The 27,749-nt window shown below is 44.2% G+C and overlaps 1 protein-coding gene across 2 annotated transcripts in view; it reads left to right on the forward strand.

Annotated features, from left to right (window-relative positions):
• The first annotated feature begins 2,443 nt into the window (after positions 1 to 2,443).
• The window catches only part of rpgrip1l (RPGRIP1 like), a 27,886-nt gene continuing 2,580 nt past the window's right edge, over positions 2,444 to 27,749 (forward strand). The window contains exons 1-25 of one of the 2 annotated variants that reach the window (XM_034535331.1): positions 2,444 to 2,538; positions 3,088 to 3,157; positions 4,480 to 4,624; positions 4,835 to 5,151; positions 5,236 to 5,326; positions 8,599 to 8,742; positions 10,536 to 10,641; positions 10,741 to 10,887; positions 10,969 to 11,042; positions 12,448 to 12,587; positions 12,678 to 12,784; positions 12,874 to 12,921; positions 16,230 to 16,397; positions 16,625 to 16,745; positions 16,835 to 17,278; positions 19,562 to 19,674; positions 19,752 to 20,082; positions 20,403 to 20,590; positions 20,661 to 20,783; positions 21,447 to 21,500; positions 24,288 to 24,411; positions 24,617 to 24,693; positions 24,975 to 25,161; positions 27,240 to 27,324; positions 27,481 to 27,617. In XM_034535331.1, the coding sequence (XP_034391222.1) occupies positions 3,088 to 3,157; positions 4,480 to 4,624; positions 4,835 to 5,151; positions 5,236 to 5,326; positions 8,599 to 8,742; positions 10,536 to 10,641; positions 10,741 to 10,887; positions 10,969 to 11,042; positions 12,448 to 12,587; positions 12,678 to 12,784; positions 12,874 to 12,921; positions 16,230 to 16,397; positions 16,625 to 16,745; positions 16,835 to 17,278; positions 19,562 to 19,674; positions 19,752 to 20,082; positions 20,403 to 20,590; positions 20,661 to 20,783; positions 21,447 to 21,500; positions 24,288 to 24,411; positions 24,617 to 24,693; positions 24,975 to 25,161; positions 27,240 to 27,324; positions 27,481 to 27,617 (3,541 nt within the window). In that variant the 5' untranslated portion in view covers positions 2,444 to 2,538. The remainder of the gene's footprint in view (positions 2,539 to 3,087; positions 3,158 to 4,479; positions 4,625 to 4,834; positions 5,152 to 5,235; positions 5,327 to 8,598; positions 8,743 to 10,535; positions 10,642 to 10,740; positions 10,888 to 10,968; positions 11,043 to 12,447; positions 12,588 to 12,677; positions 12,785 to 12,873; positions 12,922 to 16,229; positions 16,398 to 16,624; positions 16,746 to 16,834; positions 17,279 to 19,561; positions 19,675 to 19,751; positions 20,083 to 20,402; positions 20,591 to 20,660; positions 20,784 to 21,446; positions 21,501 to 24,287; positions 24,412 to 24,616; positions 24,694 to 24,974; positions 25,162 to 27,239; positions 27,325 to 27,480; positions 27,618 to 27,749) is intronic. The other variant, XM_034535332.1, reaches the window with a different exon arrangement.

A 27,749-nucleotide genomic window follows, 5' to 3' on the forward strand; every position in this document is an offset into this window, starting at 1 on the left:
GATTCCTCCAGTCCTCTAGTCCTTGATTCCTCCAGTCCTTTAGTCCTCCAGTCCTCTAGTCCTTGATTCCTCCAGTCCTCTAGTCCTTGATTCCTCCAGTCCTCTAGTCCTTGATTCCTCCAGTCCTTTAGTCCTCCAGTCCTCTAGTCCTTGATTCCTCCAGTCCTCTAGTCCTTGATTCCTCCAGTCCTTTAGTCCTCCAGTCCTCTAGTCCTTGATTCCTCCAGTCCTCTAGTCCTTGATTCCTCCAGTCCTCTAGTCCTCCAGTCCTCTAGTCCTTGATTCCTCCAACCCTCCAGTCCTGACCCCCTGCTTGTCCAACAGAAGTAGCCTCTGACAGGAGCAGCTGGTGCCCCCCCCCCCCCCCCCCCCCCCCCCTCTGACCAGCTTGAAGACTTCTTCCCAAATCATAGTTATATTATATAATATGCTATAATATAATATAATATACTACAATATAATGTACTATAATATAATATAATATAGACTCTTTATATCTGTATTTTTCTGATGGCTGCTTATTTTGCAGATTAATATTGTTTCTAAAATCGTAAATTATTACTTCAGCTGCTGCAGTAAAAGTCTGTTTACATGTTGATGTAATAATAATAATAATATTAATAATAATGATGATAATAATAATAATACAATAATGTGTAATAACTCTAATACTCACAGAATAAATGGTATTTATTCATGGAAATAAATATTTTACTAATTCCATGTCAACAAACCGGACTCTAACTTCACATTTCTGAATTCTGTGCAAAGTGTTGTTATTGATCATAATAATAAAGATGAACAGCTGAAATCTGCACCTGAAAGAACGGAGAACGTTCCTCCTCAAACGTGTTACACAGCTGCCCCCTAGTGTCACATCTTGGATGGTCCAGGTCCTGATGCTCCTGGTCCTGTTGGTCCTGGTCCCGATGTGGTCCAGCCTGCAGGTCCTCACAGTAAACGGTAATGGGATGGAGAACTGGAGGGAGGGATGGAGAACTGGAGGGAGGGATGGAGAAATGGAGGGAGGGATGGAGAAATGGAGGGAGGGATGGAGAAATGGAGGGAGGGATGGAGAAATGGAGGGAGGGATGGAGAAATGGAGGGAGGGATGGAGAAATGGAGGGATGTGATGGAGAACTGGAGGGAGGGATGGAGAAATGGAGGGATGTGATGGAGAACTGGAGGGAGGGATGGAGAAATGGAGGGATGTGATGGAGAACTGGAGGGAGGGATGGAGAAATGGAGGGATGTGATGGAGAAATGGAGGGAGGGATGTGATGGAGAAATGGAGGGAGGGATGGAGAAATGGAGGGATGTGATGGAGAAATGGAGGGAGGGATGTGATGGAGAAATGGAGGGATGGATGGAGAAATGGAGGGAGGGATGGAGAAATGGAGGGATGTGATGGAGAACTGGAGGGAGGGATGGAGAAATGGAGGGAGGGATGTGATGGAGAAATGGAGGGAGGGATGGAGAAATGGAGGGAGGGATGTGATGGAGAAATGGAGGGAGGGATGGAGAAATGGAGGGAGGGATGTGATGGAGAAATGGAGGGATGTGATGGAGAAATGGAGGGAGGGATGGAGACATGGAGGGAGGGATGGAGACATGGAGGGATGTGATGGAGAAATGGAGGGAGGGATGTGATGGAGAACTGGAGGGAGGGATGTGATGGAGAAATGGAGGGATGTGATGGAGAAATGGAGGGAGGGATGGAGAAATGGAGGGATGTGATGGAGAAATGGAGGGAGGGATGTGATGGAGAAATGGAGGGATGTGATGGAGAAATGGAGGGAGGGATGGAGAAATGGAGGGATGTGATGGAGAAATGGAGGGAGGGATGGAGAAATGGAGGGATGTGATGGAGAAATGGAGGGAGGGATGTGATGGAGAAATGGAGGGATGTGATGGAGAAATGGAGGGAGGGATGGAGAAATGGAGGGATGTGATGGAGAAATGGAGGGAGGGATGTGATGGAGAAATGGAGGGATGTGATGGAGAACTGGAGGGAGGGATGTGATGGAGAAATGGAGGTGTGGCCTGCTGGAGGTCGGGAGGCATCATGGACTTCTGACAGACACACTCACAGCACGGCGTCCGGCAGGGGGTCAAAGGTCACGGCCGTGAGTGAACTCATGAGGGGCTTCTGACAGCACGTCAATCAGCTGCTCATGAATACATAAACACAGACATAATGCAAAGGCCTCAAAGAGTGCCGTGGGAGCAATAGAAAACCAAATAGATGGAACTACACATGGAAGGTCCAGAGAAAGGTTCTCCAGACTCAGAGAAGGCGTCTCCATGTTCGTGTGAGTGATTCATCATCTCACACGTGAGGAGGGGAAGATACAAATGTGTATGGATTGAAAATCAATGAACTAAAAGCGTCGGCAGCTGCAATAAGCCGACCGCTCGGGGAAAACTACATTTCCCAAAGAGCTCCTCACTTGGCGCATGCGTGGTTGCGTCATAACGACACGGACTGTTGTGTTTTCAGTAGCAACCGTCTCTCGGTTCATAAAGTCGATTTAAAAGGTAAGAAATGTTTCGAAAAGAAGCATGGAGGTCCTTTAAAATGATTTATGAAATATGAAGACAATACTTCACTATTTGAAGTCAAAAGAGTGAGATAGTGAGTCTGTTTAGTGAGCTAGTAACGAAGCTAACGCAGCTAGCTTGAATAGAATATTACGTTAATTATCTTATAAACCACACACACTATTATATACAATCTATATATATATACATTCGTATAACTCTGGTGTGTGAGTCACTATTGTATTGATCTGTGCGTTTTAAAGCCCCTTCAGAGCACGTTCATATTGTTAGTGTTTGTCGCTTAGCGGTGACGTCACGTGATGTATTCCTCCAGACGGTTTGATAAAAACACGGAAGACTCGTTAAACACGTGACTTCCGTTCGGCTCTCTCAGCTGCCATGCTTCCATAACCAGCTCGCCTCTTGTCGCTCCGCCAGTTTAAACCAAGTGGAGGCAGCAGGAGGGGAGTCATCTTGAAAGTTAAGTACTCTTTGTTGGTCTAGAAGACACAGATCAGTCACATGACGTCATCCTCTCCTTCTCAGATGTTCAGAGGACTGGATGAGACGGCAGCAGATATCCCGGTCAGAGACCTCCCGTCCCGGCTGGCATCAGGTCTCTAGTCGGTTCCTCCAATTCAGTTTGTAGAGCCCAAAATCACAAATGATAAACTCTCGCTTTACAATCTGTACACATACGACATCGTCTGACCTTTGACCTCACATAAGAAACAGAAACAACTCCCCCCAAAAACCTTTAAGGTGATAAAAAGGGCAGAAAGCACAGCAAGAGCAATCCTCTATCAGGATGAGAGGATCCTCTATCAGGATGGACAGAAGTACAATAGTCATGTGACCAGAAGTACAATAGTCATGTGATCAGAAGTACAATAGATGTAATGTGACCAGAAGTACAATAGATGTCATGTGACCAGAAGTACAATAGATGTCATGTGACCAGAAGTACAATAGATGTCATGTGACCAGAAGTACAATAGATGTCATGTGACCAGAAGTACAATAGATGTCATGTGACCAGAAGTACAATAGATGTCATGTGACCAGAAGTACAATAGATGTCATGTGACCAGAAGTACAATAGATGTCATGTGACTAGAAGTACAATAGATGTCATGTGACCAGAAGTACAATAGTCATGTGACCAGAAGTACAATAGATGTCATGTGACCAGAAGTACAATATATGTCATGTGACCAGAAGTACAATATGTCATGTGACCAGCAGTACAATAGATATCCAGCAGTACAATATATATCATGTGACCAGAAGTGCAATAGATATCATGTGACCAGAAGTACAATAGATTTCATGTGACCAGAAGTACAATATATGTCATGTGACCAGAAGTACAATATATGTCATGTGACCAGAAGTACAATATATGTCATGTGACCAGAAGTACAATATATGTCATGTGACCAGTAGTACAATATATGTCATGTGACCAGAAGTACAATACATGTCATGTGACCAGAAGTACAATATATGTCACATTCAGTGTATATGACATAAGGATTCATATAATGAGAGTAGTAACATGATGAAGAGGTTATAACACATTCAGTGTATATGACAAGGATTCATATAATGACAGTAGTAACATGATGAAGAGGTTATAACACATTCAGTGTGTATGACACAAGGATTCATTTAATGACAGTAGTAACATGATGAAGAGGTTATAACACATTCAGTGTATATGACACAAGGATTCATATAATGAGAGTAGTAACATGATGAAGAGGTTATAACACATTCAGTGTATATGACACAAGGATTCATTTGATGACAGTAGTAACATGATGAAGAGGTTATAACACATTCAGTGTATATGACACAAGGATTAATATGATACACCTTTGGTCTCTTTCATCTGAGAGCACCATGTGAGCGGGTTGTTTTGTTTTCTGGTGACAGATCTGTCAGCCAATCAGAATGCTCGGGTGCGGCAGGACGTCTCGCGGGTGTCTAGGGAGGAGCTGGAGGACCGGTTCCTCCGAGTCCACGAGGAGACGCTGGTCCTCAAACGACATGTTCACAAGCAGGAGGACAAGATCAAGAAGTAAGTCCTGCAGAGAAGTCCTGACCTTCAGAAACACAGGATCCTACATTTCCCATCATGCTCCATGGGGTTTCTCATTCTAATCTAAACGCAGGGGTCAAGCTGCTCGCCCCGATGACATCACTATGACATCATCAAAGCTATTATTATTTAAAGCGTCTTCCACGTCGTATAATGAACTGAACTAAAAGACCTTCTTCTCCTCCTCAGGCTGGGTACTAAGCTGATGAGGCTGGTGAAGGACCGTGGTCGTATGGAGCAGCTGGCCCTGGGTGGAGGAGGCCAGGCGGTCTGCAAGCAGCGGGACGTGGAGATGGAGGAGCTGATGGAGGAGCTGCAGGAGAAAGTACGGAGCCTGCAAGCCGAGAACGAGGGAATGAAGCGGCGCCTCCTGGTGGCCAAGCAGCAGCTCATCAACTCCCACAGTAGGAGGGCAGCGCCATACGGCCGCATTCCATCAAGGGTCAACTCGGGTTTAAAGAAGCTGCGAGACGACTCCTCCCCTCTTCCTCAGGCGCCCCCCAAGTGTAGGTCCTGGATCCAGGAGTCCAGATCACGTCTTCACAGGTTGAGGCGTAGTAACAGGCCTGAACTGGTTTTGTCTCCTGCAGGTTCAGAGGGAGGAGGAAAACCCCCTACGGGCCTGTTGCCTCGATTCGGACACAGCCTGCTGGAGGAGGCCAGAGCCGAGGTCCGCAACCTGTGAGTCTGGGGGACAGGGTCTAGGCCTCTGAACCCAGCAGCTATCAGTCTGAGGACCACCAAGTACAATAGAATATGAATAAGAACAATATAATATACATATGAACTATAGAATATAAATAAGAAAAATGTAATATAAATAATAACAATAGAATATAAATAATAACAATAGAATAGGAATAAGAATAATAGAATATAAATGTGAACAATTGAATAGAATATAAATAAGAATAGAATATAAATAAGAACAATATAATATAAATAAGAACAAAATAATATAAATGTGAACAATAGAATAGAATATAAATAAGAATATAATATAAATAAGAACAATAGAATATAAATATGAACAATAGAATATCAATATGAACAATATAATATCAATATGAACAATATAATATAAATAAGAACAATAGAATATCAATATGAACAATATAATATAAATAAGAACAATAGAATATCAATATGAACAATATAATATAAATAAGAACAATAGAATATCAATATGAACAATAGAATATCAATATGAACAATAGAATATAAATAAGAACAATAGAATATCAATATGAACAATTGAATATAAATAAGAGCAATAGAATATCAATATGAACAATAGAATATCAATATGAACAATAGAATATCACTATGAACAATAGAATATCAATATGAACAATATAATATAAATAAGAACAATAGAATATCAATATGAACAATAGAATATCAATATGAACAATAGAATATAACTAGAAAGAGCATTTCCTGCTGAAAATGCGTTGGAATGCAAAAAGCTGAATATATATGAAAATAGCGGAATATATCTGAAAATAGCGGAATAACCGAATATAGCTGAATATAGCTTAAAAAAGCAGAATGTAGCTGAATATAGCTGAAAATATCTGAATATAGCAGAAAATAGCTGAAAATAGCGGAATATATCTGAAAAAAGCAGAATATAGCTGAATATAGCTGAAAATAGCGGAATAGACGAATATAGCTGAATATAGCTTAAAAAGCAGAATGTAGCAGAAAATAGCTGAATATATCTGAAAATAGCTGAATATACCTGAAAATAGCGGAATATATCTGAAAAAAGCAGAATATAAAAGAAAATAGCTGTATATAGCTGAAAATAGCGGAATAGACGAATATATATGAAAATACAGAAAAGGCAAACTACCTGCTGAAAAGTGTTGAAGCCCAAAAGCATTTAACTGAATTGCTGAAAATCCTTCTTTAAATGTATAATTGGACAAATTGAAAGGAAAACTGCATCATCTAAATAATCCAAGAGATGAATTACAATCCAAGAAAGGAGAGAGAGGGACAGATAGAGATGGAGAGAGACAAGGAGAGAGTGAGGGAGGACAGAGAGAGAGATGGAGAGAGAGAAAGAAAGAGGGGGGAGACAGACAGAGAGAGAGAGAATGAGAGAGTTGTTAGAGGGGACATAGAGAGAGAGACAGAGAGAGAGGGGACATAGAGAGAGAGAATGAGAGAGAGGGGACATAGAGAGAGAGAGGGGACAGAGAGAGAGAGAATGAGAGAGTTGTTAGAGGGGACATAGAGAGAGGGGACATAGAGAGAGAGAATGAGAGAGAGGGGACATAGAGAGAGGGGACATAGAGAGAGAGAGATAGAGAGAGAGGGGACAGAGAGAGAGAGAATGAGAGAGTTGTTAGAGGGGACATAGAGAGAGAGACAGAGAGAGAGGGGACAGAGAGAGAGAGAGGGGACGGAGAGAGAGAGAATGAGATAGTTGTTAGAGGGGACATAGAGAGAGACAGAGAGAGAGGGGACATAGAGAGAGAGAATGAGAGAGAGGGGACATAGAGAGAGAGAGGGGACAGAGAGAGAGAGAATGAGAGAGTTATTAGAGGGGACATAGAGAGAGAGACAGAGAGAGAGGGGACATAGAGAGAGGGGACATAGAGAGAGAGAATGAGAGAGAGGGGACATAGAGAGAGAGAGGGGACAGAGAGAGAGACAGAGAGAGAGACAGAGAGAGAGGGGACATAGAGAGAGAGAGGGGACATAGAGAGAGAGAGAGGGGACAGAGAGAGAGAGAGAGGGGACAGACAGAGAGAGAGGGGACATAGAGAGAGAGAGGGGACAGAGAGAGAGACAGAGAGAGAGAGACAGAGAGAGAGAGAGGGGACAGAGAGAGAGACAGAGAGAGAGAGACAGGGAGAGAGGGACAGAGAGAGGGGGGACATAGAGAGAGAGAGGGGACAGAGAGAGAGACAGAGAGAGAGAGAGAGAGAGAGAGAGGGGGGACATAGAGAGAGAGAGAGAGTTGTTAGAGGCAGAGTGGGACAGAGAGAGGAAGGGAGGGAAAGAGAGAGAGAGACAGAGATAGGGAGAGGGAGAGTGGGAGGGAAAGAGTGACAGAGAGAAAGAGGGAGGACAGAGAGAGGGAGGGAAAGAGAGAGAGAGGGAGAGGGAGGGGAGAGTGGGAGGGAAAGAGTGACAGAGAGAGAAAGAGGGAGGACAGAGAGAGGGAGGGAAAGAGAGACAGAGAGATAGGGAGGGGAGAGTGGGAGGGAAAGAGTGACAGAGAGAGAAAGAGGGAGGACAGAGAGAGGGAGGGAAAGAGAGAGAGAGGAAGGGAGGGAAAGAGAGAGAGAGGGAGAGGGAGGGGAGAGTGGGAGGGAAAGAGTGACAGACAGAGAAAGAGGGAGGACAGAGAGAGGTAGGGAGGAAAAGAGAGAGAGGGAGAGAGAAAGAGGGGAGAGGGAGGGAAAGAGAGACAGAGAGAGGGGACAGAGAGAGGTAGGGAGGGAAAGAGAGAAAGAGGGGAGAGGGAGGGAAAGAGAGAGAGAGAGAGGGGACAGAGAGAGAGAGGGGGGACAGAGAGAGGTAGGGAGGGAAAGAGAGAGAGAGAGGGGGGACAGAGAGAGGTAGGGAGGGAAAGAGAGAGAGAGAGGGGGGACAGAGAGAGGTAGGGAGGGAAAGAGAGAAAGAGTGGAGAGGGAGGGAAAGAGAGAGAGGAGACAGAGAGAGAGAGGGGGGACAGAGAGAGAGACAGAGAGAGAGAGAGGGGGGACAGAGAGAGAGAGAGAGAGAGAGAGAGAGGACAGAGAGAGATTTTAATTTTTGTTTTTTTGATTTTTACAAAACCTTTATTTTACATGAAAAAAACGAATATACGAACAAACACACACATTGTAAACACATTCACTAGTTAGTTTAAAATCAAAATGAAGAGATGATTGTGTTTGTTGTTATTGATCCCAACGATCATTGTGAATGATTGAGTTGTTGATGTGACCCAGAGAGAGCGTGCTGGAGCTCCAGAGGAGCCACATGGAGGAGGTGCAGGCAGCGGCGGAGCAGCTGAGGGAGGAGCTGAGGAGGAAGGAGGCCCAGCACCAGGAGAGACTCCTGCAGGCCCGAGAGCAGCAGACCTCTAGACTGAGGTACCGGGTGCTTCTGTGAGGAGATGAGCAGCCAGATGCTCATCTTTCTGACGGTCCCTGAACGCATCAGCCCAAACAAAGCTTAAAATTAGGATATTTCTCTTTTAAAACTATGACATCATGATTGATTCTCTGAGACAACAAACAACATGTGACAACAAATCAGAGAAACTTTGACTGAACTTGATGAATTTTAGTTTAATTTTGTCATTTTTTAATTTGAGGACAGACAAAACTCTGTCCGGGTACAGCAGATGAAAACTAACCCTAACCCAGAGCTCAGTTTCATATTCATATCCGTAGAGCACAGGGGTCAAGCTCAAGGAATCCATTTTATGGCTTGACAGACATATGATCACCTTTGCCTCGGCAAAATGTTAAGAAAAGAATCCTGTGCTATTATTTTGAAGGTCATCTGTTCACTCCCCTTCATGCTGCGTTCACTCGTTTGCTTTACTCGTCTGAGCTAGAAGCACCGGATTATTATATTATTATATTATATATATATATTATGTATTATAATGGCTCTGGTTCTAAAGAGGAGCAGGACTTTATATTATTATATTATATATATATTATAATATGTATTATGTATTATAATGGTTCTGGTTCTAAAGAGGAGCAGGACTTTATATTATTATATTATATATATTATATTTATTAAGTATTATAATGGTTCTGGTTCTAAAGAGGAGCAGGACTTTATATTATTATATTATATATATTATATTTATTAAATATTATAATGGTTCTGGTTCTAAAGAGGAGCAGGACTTTATATTATTATATTATATTTATTATATTTATTAAATATTATAATGGTTCTGGTTCTAAAGAGGAGCAGGACTTTATATTATTATATTATATATATTATTATATTTATTATGTATTATAATGGTTCTGGTTCTAAAGAGGAGCAGGACTTTATATTATATATATTATATTTATTAAGTATTATAATGGTTCTGGTTCTAAAGAGGAGCAGGACTTTATATTAATATATATTATTATATTGATTATGTATTATAATGGTTCTGGTTCTAAAGAGGAGCAGGACTTTATATTTTATATATATTATTATATTTATTATGTATTATAATGGTTCTGGTTCTAAAGAGGAGCAGGTCTTTATATTATTATATTATATATATTATTATATTTATTATGTATTATAATGGTTCTGGTTCTAAAGAGGAGCAGGTCTTTATATTATTATATTATATATATTATTATATTTATTATGTATTATAATGGTTCTGGTTCTAAAGAGGAGCAGGTCTTTATATTATTATATTATATATATGATTATATTTATTATGTATTATAATGGTTCTGGTTCTAAAGAGGAGCAGGTCTTTATATTAATATATATTATTATATTTATTATGTATTATAATGGTTTTAGGGGAAATAAAATCAGCGTCCATGCTAGTGTTCACCTCCAACTCTGACTGAGTGATGAAGTATTTATCATTATTAATTAAGTATTAATAACACAACTCTGACTGAGTGATGAAGTATTGATCACCAATAATTAAGTATTAATAACACAAACAGTGCTGTAAAGCTGGAGAACATTTATTATTCATGTCTGCAGGAACTCACCAGGATGAGTAGTACAGAGTTTGAATGCTTTATTCATGCAGAGGGATACAGGTTGATGATGATCTGGATATCCTCCTGGATCCTAGGTATCTGGTCAGGTGGTCTATGCTCTCATAGTGGTCTCATAGTGGTCTTGGAGGTCCCGCTGGTGTCCCGGAGGCAGACGGTAACTCTGGTGTTCCTCTCAGGTCGCACGTCACCGGCAATGTGGAGATGATCCGCCTGCAGAAGCAGATGTTCCTCAGGACGGAGAGGACGGCGGAGCTGGAGGGACGCTTCCTGGGGCTGCAAGAGGTGAGTCCTCGAGACCAGGACCTGTACCCACTAATGGAGACCCAGTGTACTCAGTAACGTCCTCATCTAGACCTTCCTACCATGTGGTTTGTGTCTCAGAGCCAGAGGGCGCTGAAGGTCGCTCACGAGGCTGCAATGCTGAAGGTGGACCAGCTGTCGGCTCAGCTGAAGGACGAGAGGATGAGGAGTCTGGACCTGGAGGAGCGTCTGCAGAGCGGCTCCATCTCCAGGCTGAAGGTGGAGCAGGTGAGAACGCGTGTTTGATATCCGTCGTTCAGCAGCAGTGTCTCCGTCCTGTAACTCCGTCTCTGCTCTGGTGGTGTGAAGCTGCAGGAGAGGATCAGCGAGTTGGAGCAGGAGAGAGACCTGCTGAAGGACAACAATGACAAACTGGTCCACAGGTGAGAAGCCTCGCTTCTCTTCCCACTGCTCCCAACGCACACTACCCGAACCCAGGTCAACCAGCGGCACCAGCCTCAGGGTCCCAATGCTGCATGCTCCTCAGACTGCACCTCAGATCACTGTCCAGCCCTGACGGGGAGCATTCTCCACCTTTCTATGTGCATGTCCACTCTGCTGGTGCAGCTGGTAAATGTAGTCCTTATGACTGGTTCAGAAAGGAGTTCCTCCTGCATCAGTGACGAACTCAGTGGGAGGAAGAACTAAAGAACTAAAGGCATCTCCTCCTGAGGCAACACATGGCCCCTCAGTCTGTCCACCCTTTTAGAGCTGTTTAGACCCTCTTTTAGACCCTTTTAGAGCCGTTTAGACCCTCTTTTAGACCCCTTTAGAGCTGTTTAGACCCTCTTTTAGACCCTTTTAGAGCCGTTTAGACCCTCTTTTAGACCCTTTTAGAGCCGTTTAGACCCTCTTTTAGACCCTTTTAGAGCTGTTTAGACCCTCTTTTAGACCCTTTTAGAGCCGTTTAGACCCTCTTTTAGACCCCTTTAGAGCTGTTTAGACCCTCTTTTAGACCCCTTTAGAGCCGTTTAGACCCTCTTTTAGACCCCTTTAGAGCCGTTTAGACCCTCTTTTAGACCCCTTTTAGAGCCGTTTAGACCCTCTTTTAGACCCCTTTAGAGCCGTTTAGACTCTCTTTTAGACCCCTTTAGAGCTGTTTAGACTCTCTTTTAGACCCCTTTAGAGCTGTTTAGACTCTCTTTTAGACCCCTTTAGAGCTGTTTAGACTCTCTTTTAGACCCCTTTAGAGCTGTTTAGACCCTCTTTTAGACCCCTTTAGAGCTGTTTAGACTCTCTTTTAGACCCCTTTAGAGCCGTTTAGACCCTCTTTTAGACCCTTTTAGAGGGTGGTATTTTCAAGAAAGACCTGTGTGTTTCATTCTAGCTAATGCTAAGCTAAACTAAGTTGATATTAGCTCGTACACAGAGAGATATATGGACGTGTTTCATTCTGACCATAGTTCATGTTGATGTGTCCTTGAGCAAGACACTGAACCCCCAGTTGCTCAGCTAACGTCTTGGTGTGATTCATTCTAGCTAATGCTCAGCTAACTTTCCGTTGTGATTCATTCTAACTAATGCTAAGCTAATGTATCGGTGTGATTCGTTCTAGCTAATGCTCAGCTAACTTTCCGGTGGGATTCATTCTAACTAATGCTAAGCTAACGTCTCGGTAATATTCATTCTAGCTAATGCTAAGTTAACGTCTCGGTGTGATTCATTCTAACTAATGCTAAGCTTACGTCTCGGTGTGATTCATTCTACCCAATGCTAAGCTAACGTCTCGGTGAGATTCGTTCTAACTAATGCTCAGATAATGCTACGCTAACGTTTCGTATGTTTCAGAGCCTCCGACGGGTGCCGGCAGCAGAGGACTCAGATTCAGGAGCAGCAGCTGAAGCTGCAGATCGCTCAGCTGGAGGCGGCGCTGAAGGCTGACCTCGTGGACAAGAATGAGATCCTGGATAAGATCAAAGCGGAGAGAGGTTCTGTTCTCGTGTTCATGAACACACATCAGCTCACAAGCTTCAATGATTCCTTAAGAATGACTTTAATTCACGAGTTTCATTTCTCAGACACGAACGAGAAGCTGACGGAAGAAAATAGGGAACTTCATCTTCAGACTGTGGAGCAGAAGCAGCAGATGGAGGAACTACAGGACCGCCTGAAGTTCTGCAGCAGAGTGAGAGGATTCATAATAATAATAACAATAATAATCATAATAAACAGCCACTGCATTCAAACGCTTTACTGGTGCTGTGTTTGCTGAAGGAGGAGCTCCACAAGGCTGAACTCACCGAGGCTCTGCTGCTCATGAAGGTAAAAGCAACAGAAACCTTCCCACTCGCTATCGGTTCCTCTAGATTCCACCCTCTTCTCACATGAATCATTTAATCAGAGGAGAGGAGGTTTGCTTTTAAGGAATCCTTCGTCTCACTATTGCAATGAAAACAGAAAACACTATAAAAAAATATCATCATTTGAAATACAAAAAAATAAATAATAGTCCAATAAACAAAGAACAAGTAAACAATAACAATGTTCAAAAATGTACCAGCACCCAGTGAGCATAGCATGCTCCCAGTAGTCCATCTGTCCCAGTAGCTGGACATGTCCACAGTTTGGTAATAGGAGGGTTCCACCCTGAGTCTACCCAGACTCCTCTACCACCCTGCTACCTGGTGGAACTACCCAGACTCCTCTACCACCCTGCTACCTGGTGGAACTACCCAGACTCCTCTACCACACTGTTACCTGGTGGAACTACCCAGACTCCTCTACCACCCTGCTACCTGGTGGAACTACCCAGACTCCTCTACCACCCTGCTACCTGGTGGAACTACCCAGACTCCTCTACCACCCTGTTACCTGGTGGAACTACCCAGACTCCTCTACCACCCTGCTACCTGGTGGAACTACCCAGACTCCTCTACCACACTGTTACCTGGTGGAACTACCCAGACTCCTCTACCACCCTGTTACCTGGTGGAACTACCCAGACTCCTCTACCACCCTGCTACCTGGTGGAACTACCCAGACTCCTCTACCACACTGTTACCTGGTGGAACTACCCAGACTCCTCTACCACCCTGCTACCTGGTGGAACTACCCAGACTCCTCTACCACCCTGCTACCTGGTGGAACTACCCAGACTCCTCTACCACCCTGTTACCTGGTGGAACTACCCAGACTCCTCTACCACCCTGCTACCTGGTGGAACTACCCAGACTCCTCTACCACACTGTTACCTGGTGGAACTACCCAGACTCCTCTACCACACTGTTACCTGGTGGAACTACCCAGACTCCTCTACCACCCTGTTACCTGGTGGAACTACCCAGACTCCTCTACCACCCTGTTACCTGGTGGAACTACCCAGACTCCTCTACCACACTGCTACCTGGTGGAACTACCCAGACTCCTCTACCACACTGTTACCTGGTGGAACTACCCAGACTCCTCTACCACCCTGCTACCTGGTGGAACTACCCAGACTCCTCTACCACCCTGCTACCTGGTGGAACTACCCAGACTCCTCTACCACACTGTTACCTGGTGGAACTACCCAGACTCCTCTACCACCCTGCTACCTGGTGGAACTACCCAGACTCCTCTACCACCCTGCTACCTGGTGGAACTACCCAGACTCCTCTACCACCCTGCTACCTGGTGGAACTACCCAGACTCCTCTACCACCCTGTTACCTGGTGGAACTACCCAGACTCCTCTACCACCCTGTTACCTGGTGGAACTACCCAGACTCCTCTACCACCCTGCTACCTGGTGGAACTACCCAGACTCCTCTACCACCCTGCTACCTGGTGGAACTACCCAGACTCCTCTACCACCCTGCTACCTGGTGGAACTACCCAGACTCCTCTACCACACTGTTACCTGGTGGAACTACCCAGACTCCTCTACCACCCTGCTACCTGGTGGAACTACCCAGACTCCTCTACCACCCTGCTACCTGGTGGAACTACCCAGACTCCTCTACCACCCTGCTACCTGGTGGAACTACCCAGACTCCTCTACCACCCTGTTACCTGGTGGAACTACCCAGACTCCTCTACCACCCTGCTACCTGGTGGAACTACCCAGACTCCTCTACCACACTGTTACCTGGTGGAACTACCCAGACTCCTCTACCACCCTGCTACCTGGTGGAACTACCCAGACTCCTCTACCACACTGTTACCTGGTGGAACTACCCAGACTCCTCTACCACACTGTTACCTGGTGGAACTACCCAGACTCCTCTACCACCCTGCTACCTGGTGGAACTACCCAGACTCCTCTACCACCCTGCTACCTGGTGGAACTACCCAGACTCCTCTACCACCCTGCTACCTGGTGGAACTACCCAGACTCCTCTACCACCCTGTTACCTGGTGGAACTACCCAGACTCCTCTACCACCCTGCTACCTGGTGGAACTACCCAGACTCCTCTACCACACTGTTACCTGGTGGAACTACCCAGACTCCTCTACCACCCTGCTACCCGGTGGAACTACCCAGACTCCTCTACCACCCTGCTACCTGGTGGAACTACCCAGACTCCTCTACCACCCTGTTACCTGGTGGAACTACCCAGACTCCTCTACCACCCTGCTACCTGGTGGAACTACCCAGACTCCTCTACCACACTGTTACCTGGTGGAACTACCCAGACTCCTCTACCACACTGTTACCTGGTGGAACTACCCAGACTCCTCTACCACCCTGCTACCTGGTGGAACTACCCAGACTCCTCTACCACCCTGTTACCTGGTGGAACTACCCAGACTCCTCTACCACCCTGCTACCTGGTGGAACTACCCAGACTCCTCTACCACCCTGTTACCTGGTGGAACTACCCAGACTCCTCTACCACCCTGTTACCTGGTGGAACTACCCAGACTCCTCTACCACCCTGTTACCTGGTGGAACTACCCAGACTCCTCTACCACCCTGTTACCTGGTGGAACTACCCAGACTCCTCTACCACCCTGCTACCTGGTGGAACTACCCAGACTCCTCTACCACACTGTTACCTGGTGGAACTACCCAGACTCCTCTACCACCCTGCTACCTGGTGGAACTACCCAGACTCCTCTACCACCCTGCTACCTGGTGGAACTACCCAGACTCCTCTACCACACTGTTACCTGGTGGAACTACCCAGACTCCTCTACCACCCTGCTACCTGGTGGAACTACCCAGACTCCTCTACCACCCTGCTACCTGGTGGAACTACCCAGACTCCTCTACCACCCTGCTACCTGGTGGAACTACCCAGACTCCTCTACCAACACGCTGCATGTGATTATGTGATCATGTGATCATGTGACCAGGTGATCACATGATCACTCCGCGCTCACTCACATAACTGGAAACCGAGAGGAGACGAGTCGGCAGAGTTCATACTGGTGCACACTGGTTCATACTGATCCATACTGGTTCACACACTAGTTCATACTGATCCATACTGGTGCACACTGGTTCATACTGATCCATACTGGTTCACACACTAGTTCATACTGATCCATACTGGTGCACACTGGTTCATACTGATCCATACTGGTTCACACACTAGTTCATACTGATCCATACTGGTTCACACTGGTACATACTGGTCTCTCCACAGAAGCGTCAGTCCCAGAAGAGTGGAGATCTGTGCTTCTTGCAGGAGGTGGAGGCGGGAGGAGTAGTAGTCGGCTCAGAGCTACGAGCTGCTCACGCTGAGACCATCCAGGAGCTGCAGAAGACCAGGAACCTGCTTAGCATGGAGGCCAGGATCAGCAAGGACTACCAGGTGAAGCTTGGCTGCAGACCAGCACACCTTCACCTGTAGGTTTTAGACTAAACGGGTTAGAACACACACCTTCAGATGAAGAATCTTTTCATGAACTATTCTGGTTCATGCTCTTATTCTGAAAGAGACACTAGTGGCTTTGTGTTCAGTGCTCAGAGCTACTGGTTTCTGGTTCTTCACGAACAGTAAATGTGCCCAGTGGAGTCTGACCCTGTTGTCTCTGTGAGGAGGCGGAGCTTCAGGCGGTGCTGAAGAAGATGGAAGCCAACAAAGTGACGTGGGAGCAGCAGCTGGAACGACAGGCAGCTCTGCTCGACTCCAGAGCCGCCAAGATCCAGAGACTGGAAGGTATTGATCCTCCAGCACATGATGTTTGATATGTGTTGCTCCTTCATCTCTGATCACCTCCTCCTCCTCCTCCTCCTCCTCCTCCTCAGCTCAGCTCCGAGACGTGGCCTACGGCACCAAACCCTCTTCGTTCCAACCAGTTGTGAGTGATGAAGACGAGTGTGAAGAGGAAAGTCTTCGTCTGGGCGGAGGAGAGAACCTTCTGGAGCTGCAGGTGGTCGGTGCCACGCTGTCCCCGTCCGCCCTGCAGGCTCTTGGAGACGAGCCCTCCACCTTCTGCACCTACGCCTTCTACCTGTTCGAGCCGCACGCCACCCCGGTGGCGACTGGCCGCACGCCGACCTACGGTTTCACGTCCAAGTACGTGGTGATGGTGGACGAGCGGCTGCTGGACTTCCTGCGTGGAGGCAGCGTGACCGTGGAGCTGCACCAGGCCCTGGGTCTGGACTGGAGGACGCTGGCCAGCGGGCGACTCGGGCTGCAACAGCTGCTGCAACAAGACGGGAGAGTCTACGGCACCGTGCCGCTGGTCGGTGAGTCTGTAGGAGGCGAGAAGAGCCAACTGTGAGAGAGGCAAGGAGGCATGGAGGCAAGGAGACATTGAAACAAGGAGGGTAGGAGGCAAAAGGGGACAAGGAGACAAATATACAAAGACACAAGGTGACAAATAGACAAGGAGGCAAGGATACATTGAAACAAGGAGGATAGGAGGCAAAAGGAGACAAATATACAAAGAGACAATGTGACACATAGACAAGGAGGCAAGGATACATTGAAACAAGGAGGATAGGAGGCAAAAGGAGACAAATATACAAAGAGACAATGTGACACATAGACAAGGAGGCAAGGATACATTGAGACAAGGAGGATAGGAGGCAAAAGGAGACAAATATACAAAGAGACAATGTGACACATAGACAAGGAGGCAAGGATACATTGAGACAAGGAGGATAGGAGGCAAAAGGAGACAAATATACAAAGAGACAATGTGACACATAGACAAGGAGGCAAGGATACATTGAGACAAGGAGGATAGGAGGCAAAAGGAGACAAATATACAAAGAGACAATGTGATACATAGACAAGGAGGCAAGGATACATTGAGACAAGGAGGATAGGAGGCAAAAGGAGACAAATATACAAAGAGACAAGGTGACACATAGACAAGGAGGCAAGGAAACATGGAGACAAGGAGGATAGGAGGCAAAGGGCGACAAGGAGACAAATATACAAAGAGACAAGGTGACAAGGAGGCAAGGAGACGTTGAGACAAGGAGACATTGAGACAAGGAGGATAGGAGGCAAAAGGCGACAAGGAGACAAATATACAAAGAGACAAGGTGACAAATAGACAAGGAGGCAAGGAGACATGGAGACAAGGATACATTGAGACAAGGAGGATAGGAGGCAAAAGGAGACAAATATACAAAGAGACAAGGTGACACATAGACAAGCAGGCAAGGAGACATGGAGACAAGGAGGCAAGGATACATTGAGACACGGAGGCAAGGAGACATGGAGACAAGGAGACATTGAGACAAGGAGGCAAGGAGACATGGAGACATGGAGACAAGGAGACACGGTGACAAATAGAAGAGGTGAGAAATAGACAAGGAGGCAAGGTGACTAAGAGACGAAGAGGAGACAAATAGCTTCTTTTTAGATTTTCATTTCGCAACTTATGATTGAACTCCTAATAATACAAATAACAGGTGACACATAGACAAGGAGGCAAGGAGACATGGAGACAAGGAGGCAAGGATACATTGAGACAAGGAGGCAAGGATACATTGAGACACGGAGACATGGAGACATATTAAAAACTAAAGTTATAGTTTATGTTAAGAAACTAAACTAAAGTTCTAGTTTATGTTAAGAAACTAAACTAAAGTTCTAGTTTATGTTAAGAAACTAAACTAAAGTTCTAGTTTAGATTAAAAACTAAAGTTCTAGTTTAGATTAAAAACTAAAGTTCTAGTTTATGTTAAGAAACTAAACTAAAGTTATAGTTTATATTAAAAACTAAAGTTATAGTTTATGTTAAGAAACTAAACTAAAGTTATAGTTTGTATTAAAAACTAAAGTTCTAGTTTATATTAAAAACTAAACTAAAGTTATAGTTTATGTTAAGAAACTAAACTAAAGTTCTAGTTTATATTAAAAACTAAAGTTATAGTTCATATTAAAAACTAAAGTTCTAGTTTATATTAAAAACTAAAGTTATAGTTTATGTTAAGAAACTAAACTAAAGTTATAGTTTGTATTAAAAATTAAAGTTATAGTTTATGTTAAAAACTAAAGTTATAGTTTGTATTAAAAACTAAAGTTATAGTTTATGTTAAGAAACTAAACTAAAGTTATAGTTTGTATTAAAAACTAAAGTTATAGTTTATGTTAAAAACTAAAGTTATAGTTTATGTTAAGAAACTAAACTAAAGTTATAGTTTGTATTAAAAATTAAAGTTATAGTTTATGTTAAAAACTAAAGTTCTAGTTTATATTAAAAACTAAAGTTATAGTTTATGTTAAGAAACTAAACTAAAGTTATAGTTTGTATTAAAAACTAAAGTTATAGTTTATGTTAAAAACTAAAGTTATAGTTTATGTTAAGAAACTAAACTAAAGTTATAGTTTGTATTAAAAATTAAAGTTATAGTTTATGTTAAGAAACTAAACTAAAGTTATAGTTTGTATTAAAAACTAAAGTTCTAGTTTAGATTTAAAACTAAACTAAAGTTGTAGTTTATATTACAAACTAAAGTTGTAGTTATTATAATATTTCATATCTTCATATATCAGAGGTTTCTGTCCTCCAGGCGTGTCTGAGGAGACTCGGTCCTTCGGCTCTGTGGATTACTGGTTGAGGCTGAAGCTCCCGGTGACGGAGACGGTCCGTCTGTACAAAGAGAAGCTGAACCACCCTCAACAGGTACTAGCCGTGGGTTTGATTCTCTAGCTTCAGGTTGACCTGGTAGCTTCCAGAAACCTCTGTTTCTTCTTCTGCAGCCTCCCGCCAGCTGGAACGAGCTCTCCATCACAGTCCACCTCTGCAGAGACCTGAAGAAGTCCGGCGGATCCGGGCTGCCGAGCCCTTACGTGGTCTACAAGTTCTACGACTTCCCCGACTACCCGACCGCCACCGTCCACGACTGCTGCAACCCCCCCCTGGACGACCTCAAGTCCTACTCCGTCCCCGTGGACGTAGACTTGGACCGCTACCTGAGGACCGAGGCCCTGCAGCTCTACGTGTTCGACGACAAGGAGGAGCAGATGGACGCGTACGTGGGGAAGAGCCGAGTGCCTCTGCTGCCTCTGACCCGGGACCAGGGCATCACAGGTGAGTCAGGAAGTGTACACAACGTATTAAACATCTTTTCTTCATGACGGCATGTTTATTATATATACATATTTATATATAATATTCAGACATCAGGAGCTACTGTGTGTTTCATTGTTTATTAGGTTCCGTGAGAAAAAAGACCAACAAACTTAAGAACGTGATTTGAGTATCTTTCTCTTAAATGTTTGACTTGAACTTCATAAATTTCAGTAATATATATATTTCTTCTCTGAACATTCTTTTATATCGTTGTACCTCCGTTGACCGTAAAGTGCCTCCTTGCTTCCTAGTGAATGAGAAGTGTTTCTGTCCCTCAGGAGCGTTCCAGCTGACCGACCCCTCGGGACTCGCCGCCGGCCTCATTGAAGTGACGCTGAAGTGGAGGTCCACCTATGTCCCTCCGTCAGCCGCCATCGTGGCCTCCGAGGAGGAGGAAGAGGACGATGAGGCGCTGCAGGAGGAAGACAAACACCCCGTCTCAATCCCCGAGGCCTGCAGGTCAAAGGTCGGCAGACGAGGTGAAACAAGTTGTGCTCTCGATCATCGACAGGCTGCTGAATGTTTTCTTCCCTCAGGCCAAGCTGCCGAAACTCCGACCGAGGACTCGACCGGAAGACAGGTCGGCTGCCAAAAAGGTCTCGTTCATGGACCCGTCAGCGCCGGAGGACCAGGAGGACCAGGAGGACCAGGAGGACCAGGTGAGACCTCTGCTGTTGACGAGGCCGACAACACGTTCAAATCACAGTTATTAACAGGACATTGAATTGAACCTTTAAAAACCCTGTTAAATAGCTAATATAATAGCTTTATATTTGTTTCTCAGCCTCAGTAGCTTTAAAGTTCATTTTATTATAAAAACTATTTCCATGATCAATCATCATCAATGAAGTCACAGGAGCAGAACATCTTTACGCGTTTTACACGTTTGCTTTTCAAATGACCTCAAATATTGATCACTTATTGAATAATTGACTCACTGATGATGTAGTCTTTGGAGAATCTGTAGGATTGTTTCTGACTCCTGTGAACCAAACATTCCCAAAATTAGGAAAGTCCAAAAGTCCACATTTATTGAACAAAGTTAGATGGAATCCATTCTGAAATTCACCTCATGTTTTTATCAAATGAAATATTGTGCTTCAATCCATGTTTGTGGTTGTTCAGCCTCCAAAACAAAGTTTTCACTGAAGACAACCGCTCACGTCCCTTGTTGAGATATCGATGTCCAGCAGGCGGTTAAAGGAGAGCTGACTCTCTAAACCATCTGTTCTTTAACTTGGAGAACTGATAAGCAAACAAAGATCAGTACAAGTGGAAATATTGGTCATGAATTATAAAGCAGTGTTGTGTTCCTCTGTCAGGTGGAGGACAATGTGTCTGCAGACCAGAGAGGGACTTTAGCTCCTGTTATAAAGGTAAATGGTTACTGTTTATAACCTGATTATAACCTGCTACTGTTGATGCGTGTTTATAACCTGTGTAAGGGTTCAGAGAGTCTCGAGCTACCTGGTGCTTGGAAGAAGAAGCTCCGAAGCCAGAGATATATAATAATCATTATTTAATCATAACAAACAAGAGTCATCTGTATACATACATGGTCCAGGCCCGGACGCGCTCACATGGCTTCACTTCCACAGTCTCCTGACTTAGCCAACAGTTTCTGTCTGGCGTCACCACGTAAGAGACCAAATTCACGTCTTACAATTAGTTTTATTGGCAGTCCATTCGCTGAGCTAAGCTCCCATTGGTTAGTGGAGGTATTCATGTAAATACCTTTCAGAGACACAGCATGCTGCTGACCAGAGAATAAGACATGAGGTTCACACCTGAAGGTTAGTTCCATTGGTTAGTGGAGGTATTCATGTAAATACCTTTCAGAGACATGCTGCTGACCAGAGAATAAGACATGAGGTTCACACCTGAAGGTTAGTTCCATTGGTTAGTGGAGGTATTCATGTAAATACCTTTCAGAGACAAGCTGCTGACCAGAGAATAAGACATGAGGTTCACACCTGAAGGTTAGTTCCATTGGTTAGTGGAGGTATTCATGTAAATACCTTTCAGAGACATGCTGCTGACCAGAGAATAAGACATGAGGTTCACACCTGAAGGTTAGTTCCATTGGTTAGTGGAGGTATTCATGTAAATACCTTTCAGAGACATGCTGCTGACCAGAGAATAAGACATGAGGTTCACACCTGAAGGTTAGTTCCATTGGTTAGTGGAGGTATTCATGTAAATACCTTTCAGAGACATGCTGCTGACCAGAGAATAAGACATGAGGTTCACACCTGAAGGTTAGTTCCATTGGTTAGTGGAGGTATTCATGTAAATACCTTTCAGAGACACAGCATGCTGCTGACCAGAGAATAAGACATGAGGTTCACACCTGAAGGTTAGTTCCATTGGTTAGTGGAGGTATTCATGTAAATACCTTTCAGAGACATGCTGCTGACCAGAGAATAAGACATGAGGTTCACACCTGAAGGTTGGTTCCATTGGTTAGTGGAGGTATTCATGTAAATACCTTTCAGAGACACAGCATGCTGCTGACCAGAGAATAAGACATGAGGTTCACACCTGAAGGTTAGTTCCATTGGTTAGTGGAGGTATTCATGTAAATACCTTTCAGAGACATGCTGCTGACCAGAGAATAAGACATGAGGTTCACACCTGAAGGTTAGTTCCATTGGTTAGTGGAGGTATTCATGTAAATACCTTTCAGAGACATGCTGCTGACCAGAGAATAAGACATGAGGTTCACACCTGAAGGTTAGTTCCATTGGTTAGTGGAGGTATTCATGTAAATACCTTTCAGAGACATGCTGCTGACCAGAGAATAAGACATGAGGTTCACACCTGAAGGTTAGTTCCATTGGTTAGTGGAGGTATTCATGTAAATACCTTTCAGAGACATGCTGCTGACCAGAGAATAAGACATGAGGTTCACACCTGAAGGTTAGTTCCATTGGCCACTTCAAAGAATGCCTCAAATCGATAAGCTAGCGGGGTCAAAGATCACACTTCCGGTCAAGGACAGGAAGTTCCCCTTCAGAATAAAACCCTATTATCCTGCCTACAGAATAAAAGCAACATCTCAGGTTTCAATCGGCATCCCTTTAACTATTGTCTAAACAATAAAACATTCATTCATTCTCATGCATCATACAATGAATCTTTACATTTGTCATTAACAAACAGAATAATAAAACAGTGATCCTCTCTTATGCTTCATAATACATTCCTCAGAATATTCCTCAAATTAATGATCATATCTTTCTTGTATATAAAATCCACTACAACTCAACACCTGCTACTGTTGATACACATTTATAACCTGTTTATACATGTTTATAACCTGTTGATACATGTTTATAACCTGATTATAACCTGATACGCTTTATACACATGTATAACCTGTTTATAAACATTTATAACCTGATTATCACCTGCTACTGTTTATACACGTTTATAACATGCTACTCTTTATACACGTTTATAACCTGTTTATAACATGCTACTCTTTATACACGTTTATAACCTGATTATAAGATGCTACTCTTTATAAACATTTATAACCTGATTATCACCTGCTACTGTTTATACACGTTTATAACATGCTACTCTTTATACACGTTTATAACCTGTTTATAACATGCTACTCTTTATACACGTTTATAACCTGATTATAAGATGCTACTCTTTATACACGTTTATAACCTGTTGATACACGTTTATAACCTGATTATAAGATGCTACTCTTTATACACGTTTATAACCTGTTGATACACGTTTATAACCTGATTATAAGATGCTACTCTTTAGACACGTTTATAACCTGTTGATACACACTATAAAACCTGATTATAACATGCTCCTCTTTATACACGTTTATAACCTATATATATAACCTATATATACATGTAAACATGTTTATAACCTGTGTACACACTTCACTCTATAAATAACAGAATAGTAAATCATATGCAGTATATATGTAAGTCAACCTGTTGAGGTTTCACATATTGACATATATTGACCTGATAATAAGCATTGCAGCACATTTCTAGTGGAGGAGGAAGTAAACCATTCTGAATACTCTAAATGTTCAGTATTCACTCAGCTCATGAAGGAGAAACCTTGGAGTGCTCTTCCTCTTTCTGGACACCTGATAACTGAATCTATGTGTTCTGTGTTTGCAGGTGAGCGCTGCAGAGGAAGACAAGGAGGAAGAGGACGAGTCTCACTTCTCTGAAGGTCAGCTGGTCCCGCTCGGCTGTCGGTCTCATTCTGACGACTCTGACGTCTCTGAGGACATCGTGGAAGGTGATGAAACGTAGAAAATACGTCTTTTTGTTTTAATGGATGCTCTGAAAGGTGCAAATGTTTTTGTTTTCTCTCCGTGGGGCGTAAATATTGAATGTGGCTGCCAATAATCTTTAGAGCAGCCTTCATAAATGTTAACGACGTTCCTCTGAGGGAAGCCTTAACATCAGATCTTTACTGTGTTTGTCCTCCCTGCTGGATCCAGATGTGGAGGATCCGAGTGAGGCCTCTCAGTCCGACAGCGATGACTGCATCATTCACGGGCGCCCAGCAGGGAGGAAGGTCAGTGAACGCCTCTCTGAAGGCCCTCAGAGGGTCGTCAACAAGCAGCTCCACCACCAATGGAAGTCAGGCTATGAATACCTTGGATTATGATTAATATCTGAACCTGATGAAGTGAATGTGGAGCTGTAACCCTGAAGACTCTGCGTGTTTTTCAGGCTGGATTAGAATCTGAAGATATGAGTTGTGTATTAAGAGCCTGTGTAGGTGAAAGCGATCTGAACCAACACAGATATACAGTGACAGAAGAATATAAATATAATGTCTCTCCTCCTTCACAGCCCTCACAGCGAGTCCGGGTGGAGGTCGTGTCTCTGAGCTTGAGGCCGGAGTCTCGGGTGTCCCGGGACGGCAGTGTGGTGCGTCTGTTTGTTGAGTACTCGCTGCTGGATCTGCCCACGGAGGAGACCCCCTTGGCTCTCCCCAAACCCCCCCAGGGCCAGAGCATCAACTACAACTACAGCAAAGGTCAGATGATGTGAAGCTTCCCCTTTACAGCCTCAGAAATCGTTCAACAATGTTCACTAGCCTTCATAAAACAGCAAAAACTCTGAATATTTATTCAATTAAGAAGAATAATGTGTGTGTTTTATTCAGTCAATCATTACATACAATAAGTAAGTAAAGCCACAATCTAATATACTATGTCTATCTATATCTATATATATATATATATATATATATATATATATATATATATATATATATATATATATATATTCCTAAGCTAAATTATTATCATATATTTCATTCACACCCTCAGCAATCGTTTTATAAACAATCCTTTTGACCGTTCTCAAGTGTAAGAGACATGGCATCAAGTGGAGGAGACATGGCATCAGTTAAATAAATTATTATTAGCACTGACGTAGACCTATTGTTCTTAAAATGTTTGTTTACTAACAGGTAAGTTATTAGGGCCGGTAAGGGTAGGGTATGGTAAGGTAAGGTAGGGTATTGTAGGGTAAGGTATGGTAGGGTATGGTAGGGTAAGGTAGGATAATGTAAGGTAGGGTATGGTAGGGTACGGTATGGTATGGTATGGTAGGGTAAGGTAAGGTAGGGTATGGTAGGGTAAGGTAGGGTAAGGTAGGGTATGGTATGGTATGGTAAGGTAGGGTATGGTAAGGTAAGGTAGGGTAAGGTAAGGTATGGTAGGGTAAGGTAGGGTAAGGTAAGGTAGGGTAAGGTAGGGTAATGTAAGGTATGGTATGGTAAGGTAGGGTAAGGTAGGGTAAGGTAAGGTAGGGTAAGGTAATGTAAGGTATGGTAGGGTATGGTATGGTAGGGTAGGGTACGGTATGGTATAGTAAGGTAGGGTAAGGCAGGGTAGTGTATGGTAAGGTAGAGTAAGGTAGGGTAAGGTAGGGTACGGTAAGGTAGGGTATGGTAAGGTAGGGTAAGGTAAGGTAGGGTATGGTAGGGTACGGTATGGTATGGTAAGGTAGGGTAGGGTATGGTATGGTATGGTATGGTAAGGTAGGGTATGGTATGGTAAGGTAGGGTAAGGTAGGGTAAGGTAAGGTAGGGTATGGTAGGGTATGGTATGGTAAGGATAAGGCCGGGTAGGGTATGGTAGGGTAAGGTAGGGTATAGTAAGGTATGGTAGGGTATGGTAGGGTAAGGTATGGTAGGGTATGGTAGGGTAAGGTAGGATAATGTAAGGTAGGGTATGGTAGGGTACGGTATGGTATGGTATGGTAGGGTAAGGTAAGGTAGGGTATGGTAGGGTAAGGTAGGGTAAGGTAGGGTATGGTATGGTATGGTAAGGTAGGGTATGGTAAGGTAAGGTAGGGTAAGGTAAGGTATGGTAGGGTAAGGTAGGGTAAGGTAAGGTAGGGTAAGGTAGGGTAATGTAAGGTATGGTATGGTAAGGTAGGGTAAGGTAGGGTAAGGTAAGGTAGGGTAAGGTAATGTAAGGTATGGTAGGGTATGGTATGGTAGGGTAGGGTACGGTATGGTATAGTAAGGTAGGGTAAGGCAGGGTAGTGTATGGTAAGGTAGAGTAAGGTAGGGTAAGGTAGGGTACGGTAAGGTAGGGTATGGTAAGGTAGGGTAAGGTAAGGTAGGGTATGGTAGGGTACGGTATGGTATGGTAAGGTAGGGTAGGGTATGGTATGGTATGGTATGGTAAGGTAGGGTATGGTATGGTAAGGTAGGGTAAGGTAGGGTAAGGTATGGTAGGGTACGGTATGGTATGGTATGGTAAGGTAGGGTAAGGCAGGGTAGGATATGGTAAGGTAGAGTAAGGTAGAGTAAGGTAGGGTACGGTATGGTATGGTATGGTAAGTTAAGGTAAGGTATGAAAGCTCAATCCCTTTTGGTTATTATCCCGTACGTGTTTCTTTGTTGTTACTTTGAATGTCGGTCAGAACAATGAAAAGATTCTGACAGCTGTCGTCAGCGCCGTGTGGAGACCAAACACGCCTCAAAAGACTTTCACTAAGGACTCACCGTGTTTCCTCCACTAGCCTCCTGGCTCCTTGTCTCCTCGGTGGAGGTTCAGACCTCAGTGTTGACCTCTGACCCTGGTTGTTGTTCCACAGTTGTTCCTGTGGACTCAGAGAACAACGGGCCGAGGAGGCAGCTGCTGAGACGAGTCCTGCAGGGACGGAACCCTCCCATGGAGAGGTGGGCGGGACTTGTTTAGACAGGAAGTGAGACGTGACGTGTCTGTCACAGACGGGAAACCAGAAGATTTTATGGACATGAACCATACTGACAGTGTTAATAATTCAGACATGTGTTGGTGTTGTTGTTGTTGTTGTGGTGGTGGTGGTGGGTCAGAATCCGGTTCACGGTGGTGAGCGAGCCTCCAGAAGCCGAGGAGCAGGAGAGGGAGTGTGAGGACGTGGGCGTGGCCTTCATCCGGATCCCCGAGATCCTGGAGAGACACCAAGACCTGACTGAGACCAGCCTGGAGGGTACACACACACGCACACAGACACACACACACACAGACACACACACACGCACACACAGACACACGCACACACACACACGCACACAGACACACACACACACACGCACACAGACACACACACTCACGCACACAG

This window comes from Cyclopterus lumpus, chromosome 6 (genome assembly GCF_009769545.1).
Source record: "Cyclopterus lumpus isolate fCycLum1 chromosome 6, fCycLum1.pri, whole genome shotgun sequence".
NCBI lineage: Eukaryota > Metazoa > Chordata > Actinopteri > Perciformes > Cyclopteridae > Cyclopterus > Cyclopterus lumpus.